The sequence below is a fragment of the Kogia breviceps genome, chromosome 8, assembly GCF_026419965.1.
Source record: "Kogia breviceps isolate mKogBre1 chromosome 8, mKogBre1 haplotype 1, whole genome shotgun sequence".
NCBI lineage: Eukaryota > Metazoa > Chordata > Mammalia > Artiodactyla > Physeteridae > Kogia > Kogia breviceps.
In genome coordinates, this window is record NC_081317.1 from 32,882,174 (window position 1) to 32,909,583 (window position 27,410).

The 27,410-nt window shown below is 39.4% G+C and overlaps 2 protein-coding genes across 4 annotated transcripts in view; one reads left to right on the top strand and one right to left on the bottom strand.

Annotated features, from left to right (window-relative positions):
- Positions 1-185: 185 nt before the first annotated feature.
- On the bottom strand, positions 186-26,531 carry NOL8 (nucleolar protein 8). 3 transcript variants are annotated; one of them, XM_067041119.1, is made up of 17 exons: positions 26,007-26,531; positions 24,535-24,700; positions 23,748-23,810; positions 22,299-22,377; positions 20,635-20,770; positions 19,758-19,826; positions 16,044-17,921; positions 14,656-14,769; positions 14,045-14,167; positions 13,668-13,758; positions 10,709-10,847; positions 9,993-10,070; positions 5,207-5,478; positions 3,346-3,472; positions 2,705-2,775; positions 1,295-1,374; positions 186-571 (listed from the first exon to the last, which is right to left on the bottom strand). In XM_067041119.1, exons 2-17 carry the CDS (start codon positions 24,671-24,673, stop codon positions 521-523), a joined length of 3,510 nt encoding a protein of 1,169 aa, XP_066897220.1. In that variant the 5' UTR covers positions 24,674-24,700; positions 26,007-26,531; the 3' UTR covers positions 186-520. The 3 variants fall into 3 exon arrangements, with proteins under 3 accessions (XP_066897220.1, XP_066897219.1, XP_066897221.1); XM_067041118.1 differs by lacking the exon at positions 26,007-26,531 and adding an exon at positions 25,749-25,831; XM_067041120.1 differs by lacking the exon at positions 26,007-26,531 and adding an exon at positions 25,654-25,812.
- Positions 26,096-27,410, top strand: part of CENPP (centromere protein P) — a 205,699-nt gene continuing 204,384 nt past the window's right edge. The window contains exon 1 of the mRNA XM_059072428.2: positions 26,096-26,515. Within this exon, the coding sequence (XP_058928411.1) occupies positions 26,409-26,515 (107 nt within the window). The 5' untranslated portion in view covers positions 26,096-26,408. The remainder of the gene's footprint in view (positions 26,516-27,410) is intronic.

A 27,410-nucleotide genomic window follows, 5' to 3' on the forward strand; every position in this document is an offset into this window, starting at 1 on the left:
AAATATCCTGCATTTCAGTTAGCTTATTCATCAGGACACAAGTACAGAACTCAAGGCTGATTTGTTTTCAACCTCTTAAACAAAAACCACAAGATGGAGGTAAGGCGTATTTGATACAATCAGAAATATTTCAAGTATAATTCACATGAAACGTAACTTGGAAAATACAAGTGCTCTGATCCATGTATTTTAAAAGGCTTTATGTAAACCTTGTGTCAGAAGATAGCCATTAGTCATTGAAGATGGAGGGCAAAGAGATTATATACAAAAATATTTTGAGGGACTATCCTGTGCTTCATTAAAAAAAATGTTCAGGTTAATTATTTGAAGTAATTTGTTAGGAACAAATGAAGAAGAAATCTACAGAAAAAGAAAGCAACCAGAATGATATCCACCAGATAAGATTTTGAATATTCCTTCACTCTGAATTCTTCGTCAGCTAAACTTATTTGCTAGATCACTCCAATTTCCACAGGTGAGCCTTGTTCACATTCAGTATCAAAACTAATGATGACATTTATTATTTTGGTTTCACTCTCCTTTTGGCATCTTTATGTTTCTTCCGACAGTCCTAGAAAAACATAAAACCAAAACCCTTTGTTAAAAATAGAGGTAAATACTTTCCAAGGTGTTTAGTAACTATAAAGTAAAATTTAGGTTATTCAGTGTCAGGGTTGTGGAAGCCATTTTGGAAGTGCTCACTTGGAACGTACAGGGGATATTCAAACTTTTGGCTTTAAGTGTTCACAATGGAAACTGTAATTCAGTCTTTCAAAAGTCTTATGATGGGCTTCCCTGGTGGTGCAGTGGTTGGGAGTCCGCCTGCCGATGCAGGGGACACGGGTCCGGGAGGATCCCATATGCTGTGGAGCGTGCATATGGGAGGATCCCATATGCTGTGGAGCGGCTGGGCCCATGAGCCATGGAGGCTGAGCCTGTGCATTCGGAGCCTGTGCTCTGCAACGGGAGAGGCCACAACAGTGAGAGGCCCGCGTACCACATTAAAAAAAAAAAAAGTCTTATGATTTGCTACTTAATAAGCATGGCCAGAACTCGTTCCAGTCACTCAGCGGGGCCACTCTTCAGTCTCCTTACTGTACCATGGGTTGACTGAATTAAACAACTTAAAACTTCTCTTCCAGCACTATAATTCTGAGCATTTAAGTCATGTTCTCAGTTATCTTAAGTTTCATGCCCTCCTATATTCTTACACCAGGCAAATATTAACACAAAGGTAACACCATATCTTTTTAATTAATATGGAGACAATTAATATGAAGATACAACTACTCACCATACGCAAGCTGTTTGTTCTGGCCTCCCAAGAATTCCTGCTGATACTACTTCCCACTCCTCTCCAGAATAAGTCAGAACCTAAAAGGGGAAAATAAAGAAGGACAAGACAGCCCAATTAATATTAAAACAGACAATATTCTAGTGCTGGCATTATCAAGGTCTTCAATTCTAGTTAAGACCATTTCCTCCCCGCCCCCGGCCAATTTATGCTAATTTTCAAAAATATTTTGTTTTCTTCACAAAATGAAAATGTAGAACTGCTAGGATTTTACTGTTTATAAACCATTTACTATTATGTAACTTGGTTTCTGTTTGTGTTAGGCTTAAGAAATGAGTTCATTGGGCCTTCCCTGGTGGTACAGTGGTTAAGAATCTGCCTGCCAATGCAGCGGACACAGGTTCGAGCCCTGGTCCGGGAAGATCCCACATGCCACGGAGAAACTAAGCCTGTGCTCTAGAGCCCGTGAGCCAGAACTACTGAGCCCTCATGCTACAACTACTGAAGCCCACGCGCCTAGAGCCAGTGCTCTGCAACAAGAGAAGCCACTGCGATGAGAAGCCCGTGCACCGCAACGAAGAGTAGCCCCCGCTCGCCACAACTAGAGGAAGCCTGGGCACAGCAACAAAGACCCAATGCAGCCAAAAAAAAATACATATGTTTTTTTGTTTGTTTGTTTTTTGTTTTTTTTGCAGTACGCGGGCCTCTCACTGTTGTGGCCCCTCCCGTTTCGGAGCGCAGACTCCAGACGTGCAGGCCCAGCGGCCATGGCTCACAGGCCCAGCCGCTCCGCGGCACGTGGGATCCTCCCAGACCAGGGCACGAACCCGTGGCCCCTGCATTAGCAGGCGGATTCTCAACCACTGTGCCACCAGGGAAGCCCTATATATGTTTTTTTAAAAAGAAATGAGTTTATCAACAGCCTCAGAGTTTTCATGTGAACTTTTTTTTTCTATTTTTTTTACTGAAGTATAGTTAATTCACAATGTTGTGTTAGTTTCAAGTGTACAGCAAAGTGATTCAGTTATACATATATATTCTTTTTCAGATTCTTTTCCATTATAGGTTATTACAAGATATTGAGATCGTTCATGTGAACTTTTTAGGGTACTAAAGACTTAGGAGTTTTGCACGTCTAGTATCTCAGCAAACCCCTGGAACAAAACAAGCCCTTGTTGAGGACAGTGAACAAGTGAGGGAGGTGGCGAGTGGGAGCTTTCAGTTTTCCAGAGCTTTGCAAGTCAGCATGCATCTGTCCAACAGAGGGGGCTAAAGCACATGACATTGCAAAGGATCAGAATTTTTCCCAGTCAGTTCTTACTTGGATGCATGTTAGTATATCAGAATGCGCTATGGTGATAGCTGTACTATTACCTGTTCTATACCATTTAATCAAAAAAACTGACTTACCATGAAGTCTCTCATCATTCTTAGAGAAAAAGAAAAATCTAGTGGTGTCTTTCTCAGGTAATGATACTTCTCTGAAGTGAGAGAGAAAGAGAGAGAATTGGCCACTTAATTTCAATATTTAAGAAATGTTTACACTGTAAGTATAAATGAACTATTCCTTAAATATATGTGCTTTGTGTTTTGCTCATTTTTCTTTCTTGAGTTAAAGTGATACCACCCTTTCTCTATTCAACAGTCTTCTCTTTTACCTGAAACTATGGTAACGAAGACATACTTAAGTACAAGCTCTATCTTCCCTGTGTCGATTGTTGATATTCTCACCCCAGCATTGCTACCCAATTTGCCAGTGTTTCCCATGTGGTAGCAGCCAACGAGCTGAAGCATACTCTTTCCAGATCAGGGACTTCACTGGCAGGTTTTCTTCCCAATGCATGTCATATCCCCCACCCAGTCTATCCAAGTTTCAAAGAAAAGGAAACATGCTCCCAATTACAAAAAGGCTACAGAACTCTCTAAAGGAGCCAAAAAAAGAAAACTGTCTTGAGAAGCTAAGCTTAGATACTTCTATAACATTTCTAAAGCGTGTCTAACTCAGATTTTATGAATTATGAAATAAACCTGGACAGAAACACATTACTTACCCAGGGCTGGGCTTTTTGTCGTCTGTTTCTTCAGTAACATCTTCCTCTTCTGAACTGCTGTCTTGGAAACGAGGGTCTCCCTGCCAGGTAATCTTCCCAGGTTTCACTGCCTCAACGCTATAGGTCTCTATATCGTCATGACAATGAAAGATGACAGAATTGTAACCTAACAACCGATTATTTGTGGACACACTAATTTGTTTACTTTCACCATGCACTCGTATTTCTAAATTTCAAATATCTTAATCATTAATTCAAAATATGTAGTATCTTTTTAGACTTTCAAATATTGAGGGAAGCTATTATCATATTTTTGGGCATTGCTAGGGTGATCTGATAAGGAATATAGTAACACTATAAAAAGATATACAAACTAAAGGTTTATAAATGAGCAACGCAATTTAAAAGAAAAAAAAAAATAAGCATGGCACCTGTGCTAGCATGAGAAGCCTAAACTGTAACATGATGCAGTGAAACCAGGTTGCCTTTCTGCTTATTCATAAATGAGAAAAGAAACATATCTTTATATTTTCAATTCCCAAAGCCTCTTTCTAAAACTGCTGAAAAAGCTTCTGCTATAAGATGTGGGTGATTACCTCACAAGTCCTCATAATTTCCTAAGTACACAAAACATATCTCCCAGGTTGCTGAGGTGTCTTAGTACTCATTTCAAGGCCAATTTCTCACACTTGGCTCTCAAAGTGAGAAGAATTAAAGACAGTATCTATATCATATCAACTTCGTTCAACAGTTTAGGACTGACCTTGGTACTCAAATGGAAAACACAGGCAAGAGAATGAAGTAAGCAGAGCAGTGACATATTGTGTCTTATTTAGAACAATTTTGGAAAAACTACTAGATTGCTATACCTCCTTTTGGAGCACTGCAAAGCTGGCATTTAATACTCACCTGCTAAACACATGGATACTACTTTAACTGCTGATCTTTAAAGTTAGCTGTGCATGTATTCTCCTGTATACGTATATCTTGCTTTTTACAATGAACTTCCAGAAAAGCTACACTTCATCTTAAACACTAGGTGAGGAGCAGCTTCCTAAGAAATAGGTGTTTGTTTGTTTGTTTGTTTGTTTTGCGGTACGTGGGCCTCTCACCGCTGTGGAGCACAGGCTCCGGACACGCAAAGCTCAGCGGCCATGGCTCACGGGCCCAGCTGCCCCGCAGCATGTGGGATCTTCCCGGACCGGGGCACGAACCCATGTCCCCTGCATCGGCAGGCGGACTCTCAACAACCGCCACCAGGGAAGTCCAGGAATAGGTGTTTTTAACTTTTAGACTATGTGGGACTTCAGAGGTAAACCTCCTGAAATGGAATGCCAAATTGTTTATACTGGTGCTGATAGTTTTCTCTAGGTTCTGGCAAATTTCCAAGGATAAAGTTTGAAACAACTGGTGTATTGATGACAAAGCATATTTGTATAGAGCCAGGGTTACATATCTCTTCCCTTTCCCTACCATATAGTACTGGTTTTCCTGAAGTCATGGCTTCTCCAACTGCATCTAAGATACAAAGCTATTTAAATATATGACTTCTTGTACTTCTTCATGACTATTTCTACTCAACATTAGAAGGGATGCTGCACATTATTCTCTGGCTTCCCTTCATATGGTAGCTATCTAGAAGTTTGCTTCCAAATGCAAGAACAATTTCTTACTGTCTTAAACACAGCTCTAGGCACAGTAAATTTATGGTCATGTAATGCTGACTGCAATACTGTAATACTGTTTATCTAGATGGAAGAAAGAATCCTTTCTTCAGCTAATGTTAAATCATTACAGTTACAGTAGATTCAATCAATTAAGTTCAAACCGCTTGAAATGAAAATGTTTAAAAAAAATGTACCTTCCTTTACATTTTTAGTGTATGAATCAAAGAAGGAGAATGTGAACCCGCTGGGCTGTTCATCCCCAGTCATCAGAGCTGTAGGGTCCTGGACTACTTCGGTTTTCTCTCCATCAGAGTCCTCATTCCAAGGTGTGTTGTCTTCCTTTTCAATGGTATCTTTTGTAGTTTGGAATATTTGTTTTAAATCCGTAGCAATGTTATAATACATTTCTTTAGATACCTCAGGTAGCTTCTCAGCTTCCTCCCTTTTCTTCTTTCGTTTTGCTTTACTGCATTGACATATATAGAGATATGTGCATCACAAAAAAAGTCAATTTTTGGAAAATTTCCAGAAATCAGGAAAGAAAAACACCTTGGATAACTTTAGTTTCATCCTTTCAACAACCAAGAGGATCTACATATAAAACTCATAAAGGCAGAACCTTAACCAAAAAGCTTTTTATAGACAAAACTATTTCAAACACTTCCAAGTATTAAACAAGAATCATATTCTCCTATCTCTTATCCTCTGAACTACATTTCAGAAGTCACACCTAAGATATTAGCTATGAGTAAGAAAATCACTTAACTGCAATGGGCCTCAGTATCCTCATTTGTAAAATGAACCATGTTAAACCACATGACTTATAAGACTTTTTCAAATTCTAAAATTCTATGAGTTTTATGACACTGGCATTAAAGGATTTAGTCATAATTCTGTTTTAGAAATGCCTTACAAATGTGCTAAATCTAGTCTGTTTGGGAATGAAATTTTTCTATTACCATCAACCTGCTCTATATTTAGGAGTATGTTTTTCTCTTTCATCTTAAACCAGAGTTACATGGCAGTCTCCAATATTGAGTTTTTAGCTAGTAAAAGATTAAAATCCTCTTTTCTATTAGAATCTACTCTATTTACTAGGCCAAATATTCTAACTATATTACCTAAAATAATAATGTCCTAAATGATCATCTTATTGGTGGAGACTATCTTACAGAGAGAAACTTTTAATACTTCATTAAATAAACCACTGGTTAGAATTTAAGGCAGATACGCCTCCTATGAAACTGAGCTCTATGAAAAATGGTGTTCTTTAGACAGTTCCAAGTGATTATCACTGAACCATGATGTAGTTGTATTAAAAGTGGCCCAAAGGTCCTTTGATACTTCTTTCTTTAAGATGCAGAAGTTAATTCCCCCATCCCTTGAGTGTGGGCTATACTTAATGACCTCTTTTAAGGAACAGAATAAGGCAGATGTGATGGTGTGTGACTACTGAGAGCAGGGTTATAGAATGCACTGTGGCTTTCTCCTTGCTCTCTCCCCTTTCTGGATCACTGGCTTTGGGAGAAGCCAGATCCCATGTTGTGAGGGCACTCAAATAGCCAAAAGGAGAGGTCAGTAAGGCATGGAACTGAGGCTTCCTGCCAACAGCCAAGTATGTGAACCATCTTGCAAGCAGATTGCAAGCTTTCAGAGACTGCAGTCCTAGGTGACATCTTGACTGCAACCTATTGAAAGCCTCTGAGCTAGAACTACCTGGTGAAGTGCCCCCAAATTCCTGACCAACAGAAATTGGGGTCTAATAAAAATTTAGTTTAAAGCTGAGTTTTGGGGCAATTTTTTACATAGCAATACCTAACTGATACATATTTTGGTACCCAGAAGCCCAGGCAATAGGCAGAAGTTGGAAAGTCAGTGAGGCGGGTGTTAGCAAAAGCCTAAAGAGCCCTGAAGAAACTGTTAGTAGAAACTACACGGCCATTGAGGCTTCAGGTAAAGGATTGCAGAAAAGTGAGGTAAATGCTATTGGAAAATGGAGGAAAGGAGGTCATTGCTACATAGTGGCAGAAGGTTTAGAAATACTGTCACCTTTATTAACTGGGAAGTATAAAATGTACCTAATGAATGGGTGAACTAGCTAAAGAGATGTCCAGGAAAGTGTTGGAAATATTTTCTGATTTCTTCTTGCTGCTTACAGTAAAATATGAGCAGAGATAGTGAAACTAAAGGCATAATTGTTTTTATAAGGAGCTAGGACCTCATGGTTTTGAAGACTCCTACTTTCTAGAAGGCAAATGACATGAAATTTAAGAAACGTCTTCTAAGCAAAGAACAAATCTAAGACTCTCAGAAAAATATGGTGTAAAGCAAGTATTGGTAAAGCTTGGGTCAGATCCAAGCTGCTGCCTATTTATGTATAGACTGCAAGTTAAGAATAATTTTTATAGTTTGAAATGATTGGAAAAATATAAAAAGATGATTTCATAACATATACAAATTATATGAATTGCAAATTTCAGTGTCCTACTAATAGTTTTATTGGAACACAGTCTCCCTTATTTGTTTTATGTATTGTGTATGGCTGCTTTTCTACTAAAAAGGCAGAGTGGAGTCACTGCAACAGAGACCATCTGGCCTGCAGAGCCTAATATATTTACTATTGGACTCTGAAGAGAAAACTTTGTAGACCAGTCTAAATATAAAATAAAATCCTTTGTTAACACCCTAGACATAGCTCAGAAACTTCAATTGTTCAAAGAAGAAGGCTTCTGAGGAGTTAAACTCCTTTAAAAGGTATTGAGTCTCAGCAGAACCCCACAGTAAAAAAGGCTTCTCTTACAGTGATTTGTGGGTGTGGCTTTTGTCTAATGGAGTGAACTCCAAGAAGATTCACAGGAAACCCACAAGTATTTTAAGAGAATTATATTAACAGAAACACTACTAGATTGGACTGATTGGTACAGAGACATTTCACAATGTCTTTTGGACTCTCACATTTCTACAAGCAAAGCAGGCTGAGAAAATTACTCAGCTGCAAACATGGGCTACCATTCATAAACAAGGAAGGATAAGCCAAAAGGCAGAGGCAAGAACCATGGAGCATTATTCCCAGGCTTTCAGTTCTAATCAAAGAATTCCCAACATTTGCCTGCCTAGATTTCAGAACTACTATGGACCTGTGACTCCTTTGTGCCTCCTGTGTTCCTCCAATGAATAGTGTTTACAGTGGTGATCCTGTGTTGTCCCAGCACTATGTTGGGGGAGGGGAAGATAACTTTCTCTTTAGTTAGCAGGTATTCTGATGAAAAAGAACTGTACTCAAGGTGCTGTACCCAAGAAACTACAACATATAAGCCTCATCTACACCAAATCTAATTTGGATGACAACATCCTAGATTTTGAACTGACACTATAAAAGAGTGTCTAGAGTAGGGTTGAGCATGTTCTGCATATGGTAGGAATATAAAACAATTTTCGACCAGAGGACAGGTTGTGGTAGTTTAAAATATGTCCACAAATTCCTCAATGCCTCTCTCTTCAGGAAGGAGTGCTTAATCTCCCCTTCCCCTATAAAAGTATGGGTTGGATTTAGTGACTTATTTCAAGAAAATTGAATAAGGCAGATGTGTCACTGTGTGACTTCTAAGACTATGTCATAAAATATACTGTGGCTTCCTCCTTCTATCTCTCTTTTGGGTCAGTGTTATGAGAACACTTCAGCAGCCCAATGGAGAAGCCAACAAGGTGAGGAACTGGCTAACAGCTATGTGAGTGAGACATCTTGGAAGTACATCGCGAGGCTTAGTCAGGCCTTCGGAGACTGAAGCCCCAAGCAACATTTTGACTGCAACCTCTCCAGAGACTACCCAGAATCACATTGCAATGTGGAATCCTACATTGCAGGGAATGTTTATGTTAGTTCTACTTTGGTCTGGTATGTGATTCTTTTTAAAAGAAACCTTTAATTTTGGAATAATTTTAGATTTATAGAAAAACTGGAAACAGTGTTCCCAAATAACCTTCACCTAATTTCCCCTCAAGATAGCATCTTACATAGATATGATACAATCGTCAAAACTAAAAGATTAACACTGGTACACTACTATTAACTAAACACAGACTCTGTTCCCAATTCACCAGATTCTCTACAAGTGTCTTTTTTGTTCCAGGATCTAATTCAGGATACCACAGTGCCTTTAGTGATTTTAAATAGTAGGAAAATCAAGAAATTAAATCAGGCAAAGTTACTGGTTGCTCCATATATTTGCCATATTTATCAAAATGACAGCATATCTATAAGAAACAGATGCTCCTACAACACTAGAGTAGTGAAGTGGATAAATTGGTTGCCTGCAGAAAGATATGTCCAGGCCCTAATTCCTGGAACGTGTGAATATTTCCTTATTTTGAAAAAAAGGTCTTTGTAATAAAGTTAGGGATTTTGCAATGAAGAGATTATCCAGGCAGACTCTAAATGGAATCACAAGTGTCCTTATAACAGACACAAAGATGAGAGACAAATAGAAATGAGAAGCCCATGTGAAGATGGAGGCAGAGACTGGAATAATATAGTCATAAGCCAAGGAATACCACAGATTGCTGGCAGTCACCTGAAGCTAAGAGAGAGGCATGAAATGGAGTTTTTTCCCCCTGAATCTCCAGAGGGAACACAGCTCTTCCAATAATCTGGATTTCAGACTCCTAGCCTCCAGAACTGTGAGAAAAATTTTTGTGGTTTTAAGTTACCAATCTGTTACAGAAGCCATAGGAAACTAATGTAAGTAGAAGACACCTACTAGAGAAGGGGCACATATCATCATTTCTATGCATGAGATTCCTTTGTCAAAAGTAAGACTCTCTCCACCACATCAATAATTCCTCTCTCTCCCCCTTCCCTGTTCTTAAACTAAATACAATGGGGATCAATGGATGTGTTATCGGTTACTATCTACTTTTCTCACTGTCTGAAATGAGATTAATTCATATGAACCCGCTACTAAAAGTAGTAGCTTAATATACCTTTCTTTTGGTTTATCATCTCTTTTTCTTTCATAAGTGGCATGGTCATGCCTTGTTGGATCATAACGTATGATGTCCCTATTAAAGAAAGGAGAGTGATAAGTTGCAAGAGACAATTCAGAACATTAATGCAAAAAACTAATAGCAAATTATAATGCAATACCAGGGCAGTTCCACTTTTTGAGCAAGAAAAAGGCACATAATATCAAAGAAGTGTATTAGGAGCTCCTTAGAAGCAATCATATTTTAAATTGTCTAGTTGTGACTTGTCCTGGATCTTCAAAAATGTTTAATATTATTTTAAACATACTAAAATATATATGGATAAAATGATATGCTATTGGGATTTGCATAAAATATTTCAGTGAGGAATGTAGGGGGAAATGAGTAAAGGTATCAAAGAGAAAACTGGTCACATGTTGGTGATTGTAGAAGCTGGGTGATGGTATTACATTAGTCTCTCTAAGTTATATGCTGGAAATTTTCCATAGTAAATAGTTATATTTATTAATATTTAAACAGTTGTCAAATTTTTTTACTAATAATAAATACAGAAATAATTTAAGATTAGTTTCTTGAAGTGAATCACTACGTCAAGGTAAGTATAATTTTAAGGGTCTGATACATGTTGCTAACTGCTCTCCCCAGGAAGTTTAAAATGGCCTCGTTTTATGGCAAAGGAAAAGAGGGCAGATGGGATGAAACATAAACCATACTTAAATTTCTTAGCAGCTACTGATCCTTTGCTTGTAGAACTGCTTAAGTTGATGTGCAAAACACTCTGCACAACATTCAGGGCTTTCAACTTTTCTGCAGCAAGCTCTTCTTCCTCAGCAGTTTTCTTTTCATTTATTTCTTAGAGGGAAGAGGATAATTAGTAATCTCTTGGCAAACATAACTTGAGAAGTCTCAATAATCAAATATTTATCAAGCACCTAAACATGTGCAAATCATGTTAAGATAGGAAGAAGAAAAGTTAAACCTTGTTTTGCTAACCTCCCTATCCCCAAGATCCCCAGTCATAGTGAATCTAGAAACTGCATGACCAGCAAACAAAATTCCCATTTCTGTTTGTAATTATAAAAATGAAATCTGAATTTAATGGCTTTCAGTGGCAAGTCTAAAAGTTTATAAGGTAAAGGTTGACAAATGTAATAGAGCAAGATACTAATTATAAAACTAAAGTGATTAGAGATTCTTTGATTTTTTAACTTTCTAAAAATTAATCTAAATTACATGTAAAATCTAAAAATGAAAGACAGTGAAAGATGCTAATTTTACTGACTATTAATATGATGTTAGTAGACAGTTACTTCAGCCTTTAGATTCAGTAATAAATATTGCAGGAAGAAAGCCTACACACAGGGCACTGTGGAAGCCTAGAAGCTTGTTATCCTTAGCTACTAGAAACAGACAAATATCAGAGAACAAAGTTAAACATTAAACAGCTAGTTTGGATTATAGATAGAAATACAAAAGAAGGCTAAGTAAGCCTTAAAGACCTTTTTAAATTACTGCAGGATATAAACAACCAAGTAACAGAAATAAACAGAATAAAATGCTGATCTGAATAGTTCTCTATAGAGATGACTCAAAAGTGCCTAAGGGTTCAAAAGAGGTAAAGATTATGCTCAATTGGATTAAGAAATGTTTTATAAACCAGGTGGAGTCTAAGGTAGGAAAGACAATGTAGATCCCCTGAGGAGGGAGGAGAGCATGCCAGGCAAGGGAAAAAATGAACACATACATTGAAATAAGAAAGTGCAAAGAGTTTACATTGCATTAGGTTAAACCATATGAAACTGTTAATATTCAACAATTTTTTACTTCAAAAAATGGTACTTTCAATTTTACCCTAATATTGACCATTAGGAAATAGAACACAGTGCTAGGAAGGGCTCAAGGTATTTGTAGACTGGCTGCAAGGTATTTGTAGGCTGCTTACCTGCAGGACAGTCTTCGTGCAACTCACAAAAAATTCAGCCTCAAAAGTTGGGAAAGAAAGAAACAAAAGACAGAGATTCTATGTCTGACTGCCCTAAGAATGGAAGTACCATCAACAGAAACAGAAGGGTCCAGAGCACCTGAGAGAGAGTAAATTCAGTTTGGGATGTGCTGCGTTTTAACACGTGTTCAGGGATGCCTGTGAGAAATATCCATCAGGCATTGAGAAAAGAATAATTGGGAGCTCAGCAGAATAGTCAGGAGCAAAGATGACCCAGATTTGGAAAATATTCATGCACAAAAGAAGGCTAAAGCCACAGGGACTTACAGAACCTTTACATATCTAAAGGCAAAGGGAAAATTAGGAACCAGGAATTAAGAAAATAAGGAAGTTATAGTGCAATGGAAGGAAAGGGACGAGAATAGTTCAAGAAGGATGATCAACAGTGACAAATGCTACAGGCAGGCTGAAGAAGCTTGAGAAGGTGCCACTGCATCTGGTGAACCAGTTAGTATGTGCAGGGAATGCATACTAAAGAGTTGTAAAGAGACAGACAAAAGTGGCAGAAGTTAGAAAGTAAACTCTATGTATAGCTTCTATGCTATTCCCAAGGTTCTGTCCATTCCTGTTTTCAACATGGAATTTTGAGTGAGAAGCTCTGAAACATAATTTGCTGTGGATCCTGGAGAACTTACTCTCTGAACGCTTGTTTTCAGAAATGTACAATATACACAATAATCACCTCAAAGAATCAAGAGCATCATTTCCAGAGGTTGTATTTTCAATAAAAAGCCAACTGCTTCTAAATTAGGTGCAATTTATTTTTTCATTTCAGGTTTAGAACTGAAAAAAGATGGGAGTGGCAACTTGAAAACTGGCAGGGTTGAAGAAATGGCTTTTTGAACCTATGAGACCTATGTCTGTAGAAAGAGGGAAGAGATAGAAAAAAGGGAAAGTATGAAGATGCACGTAAGAAAGGAGGTTAACAGGAGGTATGAATGAGGAGGATTAAGATGCAGATTAGATTAACTCACGAAGAGAAAAAAAGTAAGGACAGAGTAGTTCTGAGATTGGAAAGGAAAGCATGGAGCTCACTTGAGGTGGCCATCCTCAAGTGAGGATGGTAGAAGGTAGGAGGTAAGGTCTTTTGCAAAGGATAAGAGTAGAAGATCTTGTAGAGAAAGTTTGGAACCACTGTTGTAGAAAACAGTATAGGAAGTACGAGCAGAATCAGGATGCTTCCGTAGCATCACTGCTGTTAGATATATTCACATGGGATGAATTTACATAGTGACATTCAATGGTACATTGTTTTTAAAAACCTGCACCCAGCACGCACGCTGGAAGGAAGATAAACACTTCCTTTAAGTAAGCCAAGTGTGATGTAACTGTCTTCCACAGCCTCACCAGGACCTGATCTACTGCCAGGTAGGGTCCTTGCCTTCTCTCTAATGCCAGGGACAGGATGATGGAAGATGGTATCTTTGGTGGATACTAACTATTCCTGTCTTTTCTGGCAGCTTCAGGTAATTAAAATTTTATAAATAAATTAATATGTACAAACAAACTCAAGAAGTATTAAGTAAACTAACTACTGGATTACAAGCTCCACAATTCAGTGTCTTGGGGTACAGAGTTTCTCTATGTGTTACGTGAAGAAGCTAGACTACATGATTTCTCAAGGTCCCCCAGCTCTGACATCAGGACTATTTGGACAATATGGCATTTACCTTCCTGTTCCTCTTCACTATCACTTTCTAGAAATCGGGAGTCCATGCGAAATCTGTCATCAGTGCCAAAGTGAGACTGCAAATCCATGAGCTAAAAGACAAAACACAAAGACAACTGACAGCCATATTCCCAAGAAATTATTTATAAACAAGACCTTGCAAGTATACCTCCATGCCATGAAATTCACTACATTAATGTTTGTATAACCTCACCCACCCATGAACCAATCAGAGAGGGTCATGGAGGACTCACTATCAAAATAAACACTTCAACACTGGAGTGTGGGTCAAGGTCTGCCTGCACTAACCTAGATTTAAGGACTATGTTGAAAAATAAGGATATGTTGCAAGTTTTATTATTTTCAGTCTTCACTAACCTTCTGTCCAGCTCTGCCCTCAAACTGAGGTTTAATTCTGAACCTGTTACTGTCATCTTCGGAACCAGATTCCTCATCATTGCTGCTGTCAAAGAGCTTCCCAGAGGCTCCACCCATGGACTCCTGTTACATAGGTAAAGACAGAAACATTTATTAATAACCAAGACAGTATTTCCTTCATTATGTAATCTTCCTCCTCACATGTATGGAACAACAACCCAGATGCATCTCCCAGGAAAGACTGGATGGTGGTTAGAATGAAAACTTCTGACTCAGTGGTATCTACTTGGCCCCTTGGGTCACTAAATCCAGAGGCTCCTAATACAGCCTGGAATGGGGGGAGTTATTAAATGTGTGAACACTTTCTGCAGGGTTTCACTAATATTGATGTCACTTTGCAGATGATGTGGAGGATAGATTTATGTGGGAGAAAATCTCTAAGGCCTCTGTGGTATCCATGCGTGATGGTCAGGGGAGCCCTGGGTTTCACTGTGGCTCCCAGAGGATGTTATGTTGAGCCCAGCAGTTGTGTGCAAGTCTTGGTATGCAACATGCAGAAATGGATCTGCAAAAGTATAGGAATGCCCACATGGACATCCTAAATTTCTTACTTTTACTGGTTCCTCTCCTGAATGGTTTTGCTCCTGAGTGGATGTCTCCTCTGTTTCACTTTCACTGTTGGAACCAAAGATGATGTGCGTTGACTTGTCCTCTGAATAACCATCCTAGAGTGGGCATCAAAAGCATTACCCTTAAGACAACCCCTCATCTCCTTCCCCTAGCAAGTCTATTTCTGACCCTATTTTCCTATGTAGTGAATGCTGCCATCATCCCAAGATAGAAACTTCTCTTTCTCTCCATTTCCATTTTATCACCAAGTCCCATCACTTGGACCATCTTGCTATTTTAAAAATATATTCCCACTGTCACTGCCTTGGTTCTGGCTCAAGACCTCCCAAAGGCTGTCTGTCCCATTTGATTTGTTGTTCTCATCATGTCCTGAACCATCGTTCCCAAACAGAAGTTGGCCAACTTTTTCTGTCAAGGGCCAGAGAGTAAATATTTTAGGCTTTGCAAGCCACATATAGTTTTGGTTCTGTATTATTCTTCTTTTTTAAACCCTTTAAAAATGTAGAAACCATTCTTAGCTTGGAGGCTCTTCCAAAATAGGCCATGGGCTAGTGGCTGTGAGCTCTAGTTTGCCAACTCCTGTTCCAATATATACACAACTAATCCCCATTCCCTTGCTTCAAGTTCTTTAGTCTTTTCACAGCCTTGAGAATAAAGTCCAACCCCTATAGCCTCTTCACACCTCACCTCTACTTATCTCTCTCATCTCATTTCTCACCATCTTGTACTCTATACATTTAATCACACTGATTGCAAATATTCACTTTTGTACAAACTGTTCCTTTATCTTGGAATGCCTTTCCTCTCTCTTTGTACCCTTTTACCTCTGCCAGACCAATTCCCACTGATCCTTTCACACTAGACTCAGTTCAGCTGAGGAAGCACCAGCTCCACACCCCACTTCGCCCCACCACTGCCAACAAATTGGTATCAGTGTGCTGTCAGAGCACACAGGCGTACTTCTTTCTCATCCCATGGAACTGAACTGTGACCTTCTGTCCACCACACTGTAAGCCAATACCGACCACCTAACAGTGATCTTCTCTGTAAATCTAGCACTTGCTGTGAAGGCCTGGAATTTCATAGGTAGTTAACAATTGTTGAAAGAATGAATAAAGACTCATTACAGTACATCTCAGCAAGATATGCATCACTTGGCAAGTGATTTATATGTAAATTCAGACATATTAGAACATATCACTTAACTATACCAGTTACAGCTTCTAAAGCGATATCCGGATATACTAAAGATACAAGGACACAAAACACAAACATTCAGATCTAAAGGAGCCTGCTTACCTTCGTGGGAAAGAAAGGTTGGACTTAGAAACGAGTTCTTGTAAAATCCCTAGACTGAAAATATACTCACCAAATTTGCCAGAGCATTGTGAACCAACTTCTTTTGTACTTCTTTTGCTTTCTGCCTTGCTTCTAAGGCTGCCAAACGCTTCTGATTATCTTCAGTGTGCTTATCCTTAGCATTAACATCTGATGAACTATTAACACAAATTGAGAAGTCAGTTTTGCTTCCCTGAGGGTCTCTCCTGGAGGAGACCTCTGGTGCTTTCTCAGGGGCCTTGCGGCTGCACAGATCGGGCCTCTTTTCGGAGCTCTCTCCTGACTTTCCAGTCCTGTGGCAACAGTCTTCATCAAAGCCTCTCCTGGGAGTCTTGGCACCAAGACTCAAAGATTTCTTATCTTTCAGTGGCAACAGACTAGAAATAGGATTTCCATTTCCCTTTTCTGAACTGCTAGGGAATACCACCTTGTGAGCCTGGCTCTCAAAAGTTGACTGTCTCTTTTGAGGCTGAATTTGGTTTGAGTCATTTGCCTTCTTTGCATGTTGGAAAACAGTCAGTTTACTTGATGGGCCATTAGCATACAAGGACCATTTTTTCATGGACATGTTCCTGGGATCCTCAAGTTTCAAAGATTTATGATCTTTATTAATATTGTTAGAGGCAACACTCTCTTTCAAGGATTTTTTCACTGATTCATTTCCATAGAGACAGCCTACTCCCTTGAAAGCCTGGAATTTTGGCTTTAAGGTATTTTCCTTTGGTTCTTGTTTTCCATGTGTGTTCTCTTTTCCTTCTAAAAGGGAAGCCACAATCTCCTCAGGATGAATACACTGTTGGCCTTTGTGGAGGCCACCTGGAGTTCTGTGGCTCTTGGAGGCCCTGTCAGACTTGGCAGTGGTTTTCTGGCCATTGCTCTCAGTATCTTCTTTTGGTGCCTCCTGGTTACTGCCAGCCAACTGTTCCAAATCAGCTAATGTGAGATTCATATGGAGACAGTTTTTCATCATGGTGTTATACTCCTTATCTCCTTCAGACTCGGTTGATTCTGATACAGAATCAGCATCTTCACTGCTACTGGACTCAATCGGAGATTCACAACTAAGAGGCTTAATTCTGTGACTGAGGGCTATCTCTTTGTTTTTTCTTTTTGGTACTTTAATACAATCAACAGAAAGATCACACTTTTTTCTATTTTTCAAATAAATTTTCTTGTGCATAGACTTTTCTGTTTGTGAAAATGCTACACTGTTTTTGATCTTATCAGAATTCTTTTTCATTGCAATGATTTCATCTGTATCTCCTGAATCAGAGTCACAGTCATTTCCCATAACATTATCTTCACTACTGAGGCAAAAGACATTAGTTTTGATGCCTAAACCTGTTGAAGTATGAAATTTGTGAAAATGTGATTTAAAATCATCTCTTACAACTTCAAAGTGATCATTTTCAGATCCATTTATTGAGGACCATGTAGTTTTCTCTAGGTTTTCCTCTCTTGCAATCATTAGTCTTAATTCATCTTCAGAATCAGTATCATCATCAGACATGCTATTTCTCTTTTTGGTAGTTTCTAAGTCAGAAGTCTGAAAAAATACATTTTTAAGTTTCTGACTATCAGAATCAGGTACACAGGGTGATTTAGGAGTAATGGAATTATGAGGTGTATTTTGTGTAGCCTGTTGTTGTATTAAATGTGGATTCTTCATTATGCTACTAGGTTTTGGTCTCAAAGCCAGAGATGCAGTGGAACCCTCATTCTTCTGCACTTTTATTATCTTCTTCGCAGGTCTGTGAAAGTCAGAGAATTCTCCTTGTCGTTTCTTACTCACAGGATCATTCCCTCCTTCCAATTCCCAAGTGAGGTTGGATATAGGGATAGCATTTGTGAAATCCTCCCCTATTTTCTTTAGGTTGTGGCAGTATTTTGAGGGATCATACTTTATGATGTCACCAACAGTCAAGGAAGAAAACAAAGGCACTAGGTTTTAGAAAAACCTATCAAACTGGTAAAGCAAAATGAATACTGTTTAATCTTGAGCAAGTCATTGACTCATCTTACCCTCAGTTTCCTATCAAACAAAATAAGGATTTAATTAGGTGACTCAGGGTCTTTGGAACTGACATGTCCATGGCATGTCCAGAGTGAAAATCAAGAACCATCACTATTAATTGGCAGAAATTACTTGGGCTGCATGTGTATATCACAGCAAACCAATTCAGATTATATTCTAGATACAAGAGGCCACAAGACTTTTCTGTAAATCTGAGAAGTCTATCCACTGAGCTAATACCATAAAGCGGAGTACAGAGAGGAAACCAGAGGGGGCACAGCTAGATACTAAGTGTTGGTATCTCAAACTTGAGACTCAAAGATTCTCAAACTTTTTGGCCATTCCTGTCTTCTCAATGCTGGCTCATCCTAGATCTGATTCTCTTAGCTCAATGACATCCATTTCACATTTTACTCACTCTCTACATTTTGTAGGTCTTTCTTAGAAGACTAATAATTCTTCTTTTTTTTTTTTTTTTTTGCGGTACGTGGGCCTCTCACTGTTGTGGCCTCTCCCATTGCGGAGCACAGGCTCCGGACGCACAGGCTCAGCGGCCATGGCTCACGGGCCCAGCCACTCCACAGGATGTGGGATCTTCCTGGACCGGGGCACGAACCTGTGTCCCCTGCATTGGCAGGTGGACTCTCAACCAATGCGCCACCAGGGAAGCCCCTAATAATTCTTTATCAGGTCTTTGTTGCTGACATTGTCCAGAAAGATTCTAGTTAATGTCACTGTGATGTAGTGACAGCTGGTATTTGCTGATTTCCTAAAACATATGAATAGACAAGTATAAGTTGCTTTAATCTATCACTACTGAAAAGTCCCTTTGTTCATTTAGTAACTACTGAATACATGGACAATTATATGTGAGGTGTGCCAACAGTGTCTATTGTCTCCTGGCTTTACACTGTCCTTCCAAATCCTCCTCTTTGCTGTCAGTGGTACCACTGGTGGGAAGCTGGAAGGTGAAGAAGAAAGAAGTATTTCCCTGACTTTAGTGCCACTGGCAGGGACAGCAGAACCAGCAGCTGTGGCCAGGGCTCCAGGGGCCTCAATAGCTGTGAACGGTGAGGGCACACCTCTGTTCAAAATACCTGAAATTGCTTCTGCTTCCCATGACACACAGGGTTAGAGCTAAAACAACACCCTCTGCCCAGAAATCCATGACACTAGGAATTCAAGGTCTTAGACAATCTGACCTCATTTCCTCAGGGGAACGGGCATCTGAATTTGCTCATACTGGGTTCCATACTATTTCTCCATCCACCATTCTTCTGCCTGTCTACACATTTCTACCTACTATTTTCCTCTCTCTTAGACTCCTTCCTATCTCTTTTCTATTAATGTGAAACTTATCCCACTTCCTCTAAAGCCTTCTTTAATGATTGTGCTGTGTTCCCTTGTCCTTCTTTAGCTCCTTTGGCAATGGCTTTGAATCCATGTCAAACAAGAATGAGGTATAAATTAGTAAGTCAATGTGCTTCTTTAACAATCATTTGTATCACTTGCATAAAACTTCATTACATTCTCTCATTATCCTCTAATTGTTTCATACATGTAGGTAGGTGGGTCTTACCTTACTTAGAAATTGGGAACATAAAAACTGTTACACAAACATCTAAAGATTTACTGACAGAGGCAGTGAAATTCTAAAGGTATGAAGTAAACTTTTGCAAATATCCACATTGTAGTAAACAATTTCTCCGAAAGGCCAATTGCTAAGGATATTTTACGTTTATGTTGATTCTTTAGGTGAAGGACAGGTAAGACTCTTCCAAATTTACTCACAACCCAGTTCTAAAAGAAAAAAAAAAGAATACATTTACTATACTTGTCACAAATGGAAAATATTAACCACACTGCATAAATATCACTTAAAAATATTTGAACTTAGAGTGGACCACGATTACTGTTGGGTTTAGTTTTCTGATAATGAAACACGAGTGCTCAAAAATGTGTATCAGGAAAGGAAAAAGAAAGAAGGAAAATTGGGGCAGTTATTGATCCCATATAAACCATGTAGGATGCTACACAAATAACAGCCATTAAAAAGGCAAACATGGGAGCTGCCTGCACTCCTCACCACCTATGCCCCCTGGGAGACCTCCCTCCACTTGGGTTTTGATTTCTCTTTCTTTTTTTTTTTTTTTTTTTTTTATTTATTTTTTTTTTTAACATCTTTATTTGAGTATAACTGTTTTACAATAGTGGGTTAGTTTCTCCTTTACAACAAAGTGAATCAGTTATACATATACATATGTTCCCATAACTCTTCCCTCTTTTGTCACCCTCCCTCCCACCCTCCCTATCCCACCCCTCTAGGTGGTCACTAAGTACAGAGGTGAACTCCCTGTGCTATGGTGTAGCTTCCCACTAGCTATCTAATTTACATTTGGTAGTGTGTATATTTTGATTTCTCTTTCTAAAATGGGGGAAAACTGTGCTTTCCCAAGAGTTGTAAATGCATTTGAAGACCATAAAGCACTATCTATGTTAACTGCTTCAAAGCAAGAGAAAAAAGCAATTGCTTTACAACATGATGCTCATGGTCACCTGGTCTCAGGAATTGGTTCCTGAGCTACTCAGGCTACCAGAGGAGACTCACTTTGTGCCCTGGTACTTCTGTCCCTGGCACAGCTTTCACATGGAAATCCACCACTCCCATCTTTTCTAACAAGTTGGTATTGCTTGTTGTTGATTTTTCTTTCTTTGCTTTTGCTTCTTTTCTCTCCTGGGCCAATCTGAATCAAACAGAAAATATAAATAAGAGTTAAAATAACCAACCACACTATTAACAGTGCTTCTGTTTTGTTTTTTAATACTGTAAAGCTGTTTAACTGTATAGAGATCATTTAGGGTCTCACAGTTTTTCCCTTTCAACTTATGTACTTTTGGCATTTTAGCTATCCTTAATCCTTTCACTCTACCTTATGAGGAAGAGGTGTCTTTCAGAGCCTAATATGCTAAGTCTTGAATATTTCTACTCTCACAACAAAGAGAATGCAGAACGCCAAATCAACCTTCCAATTCAAACTCCGCCACCTTATACAGGCCTGGTCAACTGTGCTGACCAATTCTCATTGGTCTCTTTGCCTCTGGTCTGTCTCCCTTACATTCCAACTTCCAAGATTCATGCTCCCCAGGCACAACTGCATAGACACTCCAAGGCAGCAGCACTGTGTGCTCACCTGCTCAGGACTAGGGCCCCGGTTCCCGCATATAATAGGCAGCAAAGTGCTGCTGAATGAAAATCTCATCACTACCCTGTTCACAGAGGCCCCCAGGTGAAGAACAAAATCAAATTCTCACCTTTGTCACCAGACCACTCCCTCAAAACTTGGTTTAGACCTTATTTTTTCTTGTGGCATTTCTTTGGCCCAGAACAATCTTAAAACGCTCTTGGTCACTCCATCTGTACATTCCTAAAATATCTCCTATTTTGGAAGTACCCAATCTCATACAATCTTTTCTCCCTAAGAATACTTTTAGGATCTTAAAATGCTTTAATAGTTTTTACATTGCCTTGTTCTTAAATCACATGCAAAATTAATCTTATGCCTCTCATACAGGGATTTCCTATTATCTTTATATTTTTGTACGACACTTTCATTAACAGCCTAAAGTCAACTTAAGCAATTTGGTACTGTCTATTAAAGTTTTAAATGTTTATAACTATATGACATAGCAACTCCTTTTGTTGACATAAACCCAAGAGGAACCATCCTCAAGAGTCTTCTCTTATCAAGAGGAAGTGGAAATGGTCTAAATGTCTATGAGTGGGGGCTGACTAACTACACTGTGGCAAAGCCATTTTCTAAAATATTACTAAACAGTCATTACAAGAAGGGGGAAGACCTACATCATCACAAACGGTTGTGTTTAAAAAGGTGAAATAAGTATATATTTTTATGGGTTAAAATATATGTATAAGGGAGACGCAAGAGGGAAGAGATATGGGAACATATGTATATGTATAACCAATCCACTTTGTTATAAAGCAGAAACTAACACACCATTGTAAAGCAATTATACTCCAGTAAAGAAAAAAATATATATATATGTATATAGGAGCATTATATTATCTTCTTTGGTGGGGTCTGGGGTCACAAGGAGTCACAGTTAAGAAGGATTTTAGCTCTACTTGTAATGCACATATTTGCTAAAAGTGTAGTAATACATTATTTGATAGTTTCAAATCAATTAAGTGAACATATAAAACCACTTACAATATAAAAAACATTGGGTCAAATCATGTAGAGCAAATCTTACCTGTGCAAAAAACTTTCCTTTGCTAGCTGAATTTGTAGCGTTCCACCTTTCCATTTTGTTTTATTTAAAACAGACATACCTATAAAGCAAAGAATTAGTACCCAAGTACATGGCAATGCAAAAATATATATCAGCATGTGCTGTTACTAATTAGTTAGTACCAAAAAAAAGAAAACGTGCTTATCACAAAGACACAGAGGATATAAAGAAAATGAGACCTGGAAGAAGGATTAGGTCCCATTCTCATCCTGACCACTTATTAAATCCTTACACTCCCTACCTCCCCGTGTAATTGAAAGATTTGAATGAGGCAAATGTGTAAACCATAAAGCAAAATTTGTCATTTGTTTATAAAGTAATGTCAAGAATCTGTGGTGAATGGCTGGTATTTATTTAACATTTCATTGTTATTTCCCACACTAAAACTATAAAACATTAATGTAATTTTCTTAGAGTGAATCAGAGGACACTGGAATCCTGCAGCACCTCACTTTTATTTATCATCTCATACTATCACTGTGAAACTTGCAAACATATTAGCTGCAAGCAACTTAACTGTGTTTAAACTACTGTGCCCTAGTAGTTGATTTTTCTCAACATCTGCTAACAGCTTCCTTAATAATTACCACTAACAGAAATTTCTATGAGGTAGGTACTATGCTAAGTACAAAGGTATTATTCAACTTAATCCTCACAGTAATATTATGAGATAAGCAGTATCTTGGTCATACATCAGATAAGCAAACCGGGTCTTCTAGTTTAAATAAACTGCTAGGTCACAGAGCAGAACTGATGTGTTCTTAACTGCAACATATGTGTCATATCTATTTCCTAAATGAATGAATCAATTTTTTGTAAATGAAATTACAAAAGGCCAATGGCCCTCTTTCTCTATTAGCATGTTTCCTGCTCAGTGTCTTTTGACTTTTCAGTCTCCAAATAATTAGAATGCATTACTACCTATCAGTGGCAGTATGAATTATCTCCCCCTCTTTATTCGTTGAAGGTCACAGGTGGCCCTCAGCTTTACTAAACTTATCGATGGAGATTTCATAATTTCAAGGACATGATCTTATAAGGGCATATTCTAAAGCCCTCTCCTAACAGCATTTAATAACAAAAATTAGTTGCCTGAGAAATGAACACACTGGGGAGGTGGGTATTTCATAATATCCAGTGGGATATGTGTAACAGGCAGTTTCTATTAGAGTGTGGTTCCTTATCCAAAATATTTGAAAATGCCATTTTTGAGCAAACTCACTGGCAATGTGCTACCGTATGTCATTCATTATGGAATGAACCTAAACCTCCTGAATTGTAGGATATGGAAATTCTCTTGATTGTGGTTGTCCCTCAGGATGAGTTAATGGATGTTTAGATTTAGAACGAACGTTATTCCAAATTACATTGTGACATGGACTGGTAAATAGTATAAAAAACATTCATTACATTTTTTCAGGTCTGCTTCTGCTACTCTGATGTTGACATATGCAAAGACTTTCTGTGGGTTTCCTAAAAAAAAAAAAAAAAAAAAAAAAAATTTAAATTCTTACCCAGAGAACAATGTAAAAATTAAGTTTCTAAATTTAAAAAAGAGCTCTTAGAAACTTACTCTTTCAAAGGATAACCTTGTTTATTTATCATTGGATACAAAGATTGCATTTTTTTAAAAGCATGATTATCTAAATATTCCAAAAGAAAATACGTTAAGAGAAAAATGTCAAGTACTCAGTTAAGGAAACACTTTGTATGTTTGTATGTTAGTGATTTTCTACTTAACAGGACCCTACTAATTATTAGAATTTTACCCCTGAAAACTGAAAGCTACATGTTTCAGAAATTGGATGTTTGGAAATTCCCGGCGGTCCAGTGGTTAGGGCTCCACGCTTTCACTGCTGAGCGTCTGGGTTCAATCTCTGGTTGGAGAACTAAGATCCCAGCAAGCCGTGCGGCCAAAAAAAAACACCACAAAACCCAAAACCGGATGTTTTGGAATTTAGAAATTTTTGATTTCAGAAACGTAATTCTGGGCAAGTTCCAGGTCACACATAACACCTCCAGAGCATAGGAGGGGGAGGGATGGGGGGTGTGAGGTTACTACAACAGTATCATGTAATGAGATACATATCCCTTTCAGTGTTCAGGGCTAACATTCATCTCTTGGGCTCCTTTATTTTGTGATACTTGACTTCAGTTATATTTGCCTTTAACTACCCATGAAGAACTATTAATTTACCTTGGTCATCTTTCCGAGTGATGATTTCCACATCAGAAACTTCTCCAAATCTGCTGAACTGATTTTGTAAATCGGCCTCAGAAATATTCTGGCCAAGGCCACCCACAAAAAGGCGCTTCGTTTCTCTGTTGGTTTTCATCAAGGCTGGGCATTCACTCGAGTATTTCTAGTGGAAAAAATAATTATCTACAGAGACAAGCTCTTTACCTTAAATCTTCTCAATTCAAAACAAAACAAAACAAAACAAACAAAACCCCTCAACTCGTTTCCCTGAACCTTCTATGCCAAACTGGTTGCCTGGAGCTGTGTTTCACTTCCTATTGTATCGCTCCAAATTTTATCTCTGGAGACTCTGTTCAAGACCTACATCCACGTTCTTCATGAATGCATTTTGGAACAGCACGTCTACACGCAGACACAGGTACAGGCACATACTTTCCCTCTGAATGACCACAATATTACACTCTACTCCTCCTGATTTTACTTATCCATATTGTTAGGTGTTTTTCCTTTATTCATTCACTTTAACAAACGCTGACAGAAATGGGATGGGACAGGTTAGCACACGAAAAGATAAAAAGCTCTCAATCCTCAAGCTCCTCACAGTCACATGAGAAGTAAGCAAATGCTGCAATTGCAATACTATGTCACAACAGAAATATCTACAAAGTGCTGTTCAGGCATAAAAAGAGCAACTGATATCATAGCTAATACAGACTTTTTAAAAAAACACTATGTGCCAGCGTTGTACAAAATAGTTTGCAGGCATCTTTTTTTCAGATTAGCAGGAGAGGTTACGTCACTTTCCCAATGCCATTCAGAGAATTAGCGGTGAAGCCAAGATTATAACCCAAATCTAATTTCAGAACCTGTAATTCTTTATACTAGGGAGATTGTTGGATTAGAAAGGACTCAGGAAAACTCTTCCAGAGGTACTGAGATTCGCGGTTTTTCATGAGATCTCTAATCTCGTTTAGCACCCGGCTGGCGCTCAGCTCCCAGACTCCTCCCACGCGCGACCCCAGAACAGCGCCAAAAGCCCTGAGCATCGCTCCTGATCTAGGCGTGAGCCACGGCCTACATCTTCCTGGTAGCTTCCTCCGCCCCCAACCTACCCACCCTAGCCTTCTTCCTCTGAGAAGACTCAAAGACGAGAAGGGAGAAGGTAGGCCAGTTGGCCTCGGCACATCCCAAGCCCCAAACCCACTCCTCACCACTTCGTTTTTTACATCCCGCTCAGTTTAGGGCCGTAACTTCTAGTCACGTGTCCCAACAGGTGTCGCTTCTCTTCCTTCCTACTGGATTTCCAACCCAGCATCCTAAGGTTCCACAACCACGCTCAGTTCCCCAGTGCTCTTTATTTCGTTTCCAGGCTTCTGGGAGACTGCGATGCCTCCGTCCCCTGCCTCAACGTCCGCGAAAAACCCCAAACTAAAATTCCCTAATTCATATTGAAGGGATAAGGTTATCACCTCGTGTTCTCCTGGATATGGTCGGCGGAAGTGAGGGACGGGAAGAAAACTAAAGAGACTCCCCCCTTACGTGCTCCCGGAACCTCCTCTTCCGTGACTTATTCGTCCTGGTTGCTCCTAGGCGCCACCAGGTCGGGGTGGGTAGGTATGCCCTCGGGCTTTGAGTTCGAGGGAGTCAACTCTCTTGAAGCGTAGGAAGTGCTGGGGGACAGCTGTGTTAAAGTAAGCAGGGATGGCAATGAGACTGAGTGCTTGCGAGCGCGGGTTATAAGCTCGGGAATCGCGCGTCATTCCCCTGCCTCCCCCACTGAGTTCCGGGATGGTTCACGCCAGCAGAGCGCGAGGCTTGAAGAGCAGGACGTGGCTTGATTCTGTTAGGCAGCTTCTCGTCAGCGCGGCCCGATGGATTCTCAGCGGGCTGAGGCTCGAGCTTTGGAAGCCGAGATCAGCGCTTTGAGGCGGGCGGGCGTGGAGCCGCCGGCGCCCGGGGAAGACACCTTCCGAGTTCGGTACGTGGCCTTCCTCAGGCCCAGTGGGAAGGGTGAAGAGCTCTACTCCAGGCGCCCCGGACCTCCCCACAGACTTTTCCCGAGCACCAGACGTGGGCGGCAACTTGTTCTCTGTTCCAACAGGGCTGAGAGTGATGAGTACACGCGTGGACCCCGTTGTAAACGTATTGCCCTATATTAACTGATTTAATCACACTCATGGGGAAGGTGTTTTCATTTAAGGTGTTTCATTTCATTTCATTTCAAGGCGTTCTCTTGCTAGTAACTATCAAGGTGAAAGTCTTATCTCCTTAGCAATTTTGCCTTCAGTGGGCAGCAGTATCTAGTTGGAATTGAAAAACTCTGGTTTCATGGTATTTGTTTTTATGAGTCACCTAACTGTGGCAAGTGATACTGATTTTTCGCTTACGGTAGTGATACGAAATTTCCTTTGAGAAATATTTAGGTAAAAGAGTAAGTTGATATAAAGAAGAGTAGGCAATGTAGTCTATAGGAGAATTTGGCAAAAGCTGCGAAGGTGATTGTCATATACTGCAGGAGGGGAAGCATCCCTGTAAAGGAAGTGCGGGAACTCCCTGTTTAAAGGCGAACAGAGCCATATGCACTAATAGGTAGAAATAACTGAAGAGTGCCGTCTACCATAGAGCGGTGGCATCATAACGTCTTTGTTGCTACCAATAGCCATGGTCTGTCGATTACTTACTAATGCTAGACTGAGAAATGCAAACGTCTTTACATGCATCATCTCTTTTTAATACCTACGACAATCCTCTGACTTAGGTGCTGTGTTAACCCTGTTTTAGAGTTAGGAAACTGAGGCTCAGAGAAATTAAGTTGCTTTCCTGAAGTCTCAGAGAAGGTAAGTGTTAGAGCTGGATTGGAACCCCAAAATCAT

Excerpts from the sequence above, each read along its gene's own strand:
- NOL8 (XM_067041119.1), bottom strand. The coding sequence starts at position 24,673 with ATGAAAACCAACAGAGAAACGAAGCGCCTTTTTGTGGGTGGCCTTGGC. Across the intron at positions 22,378-23,747 it reads AGAAGCAGACCTGAAAAAAT|GTATGTCTGTTTTAAATAAA; the intron begins GTAATGAATGTT and ends TTTGCTTTATAG. Across the intron at positions 14,770-16,043 it reads ACAATGCTCTGGCAAATTTG|GATGGTTATTCAGAGGACAA; the intron begins GTGAGTATATTT and ends TGCCCACTCTAG.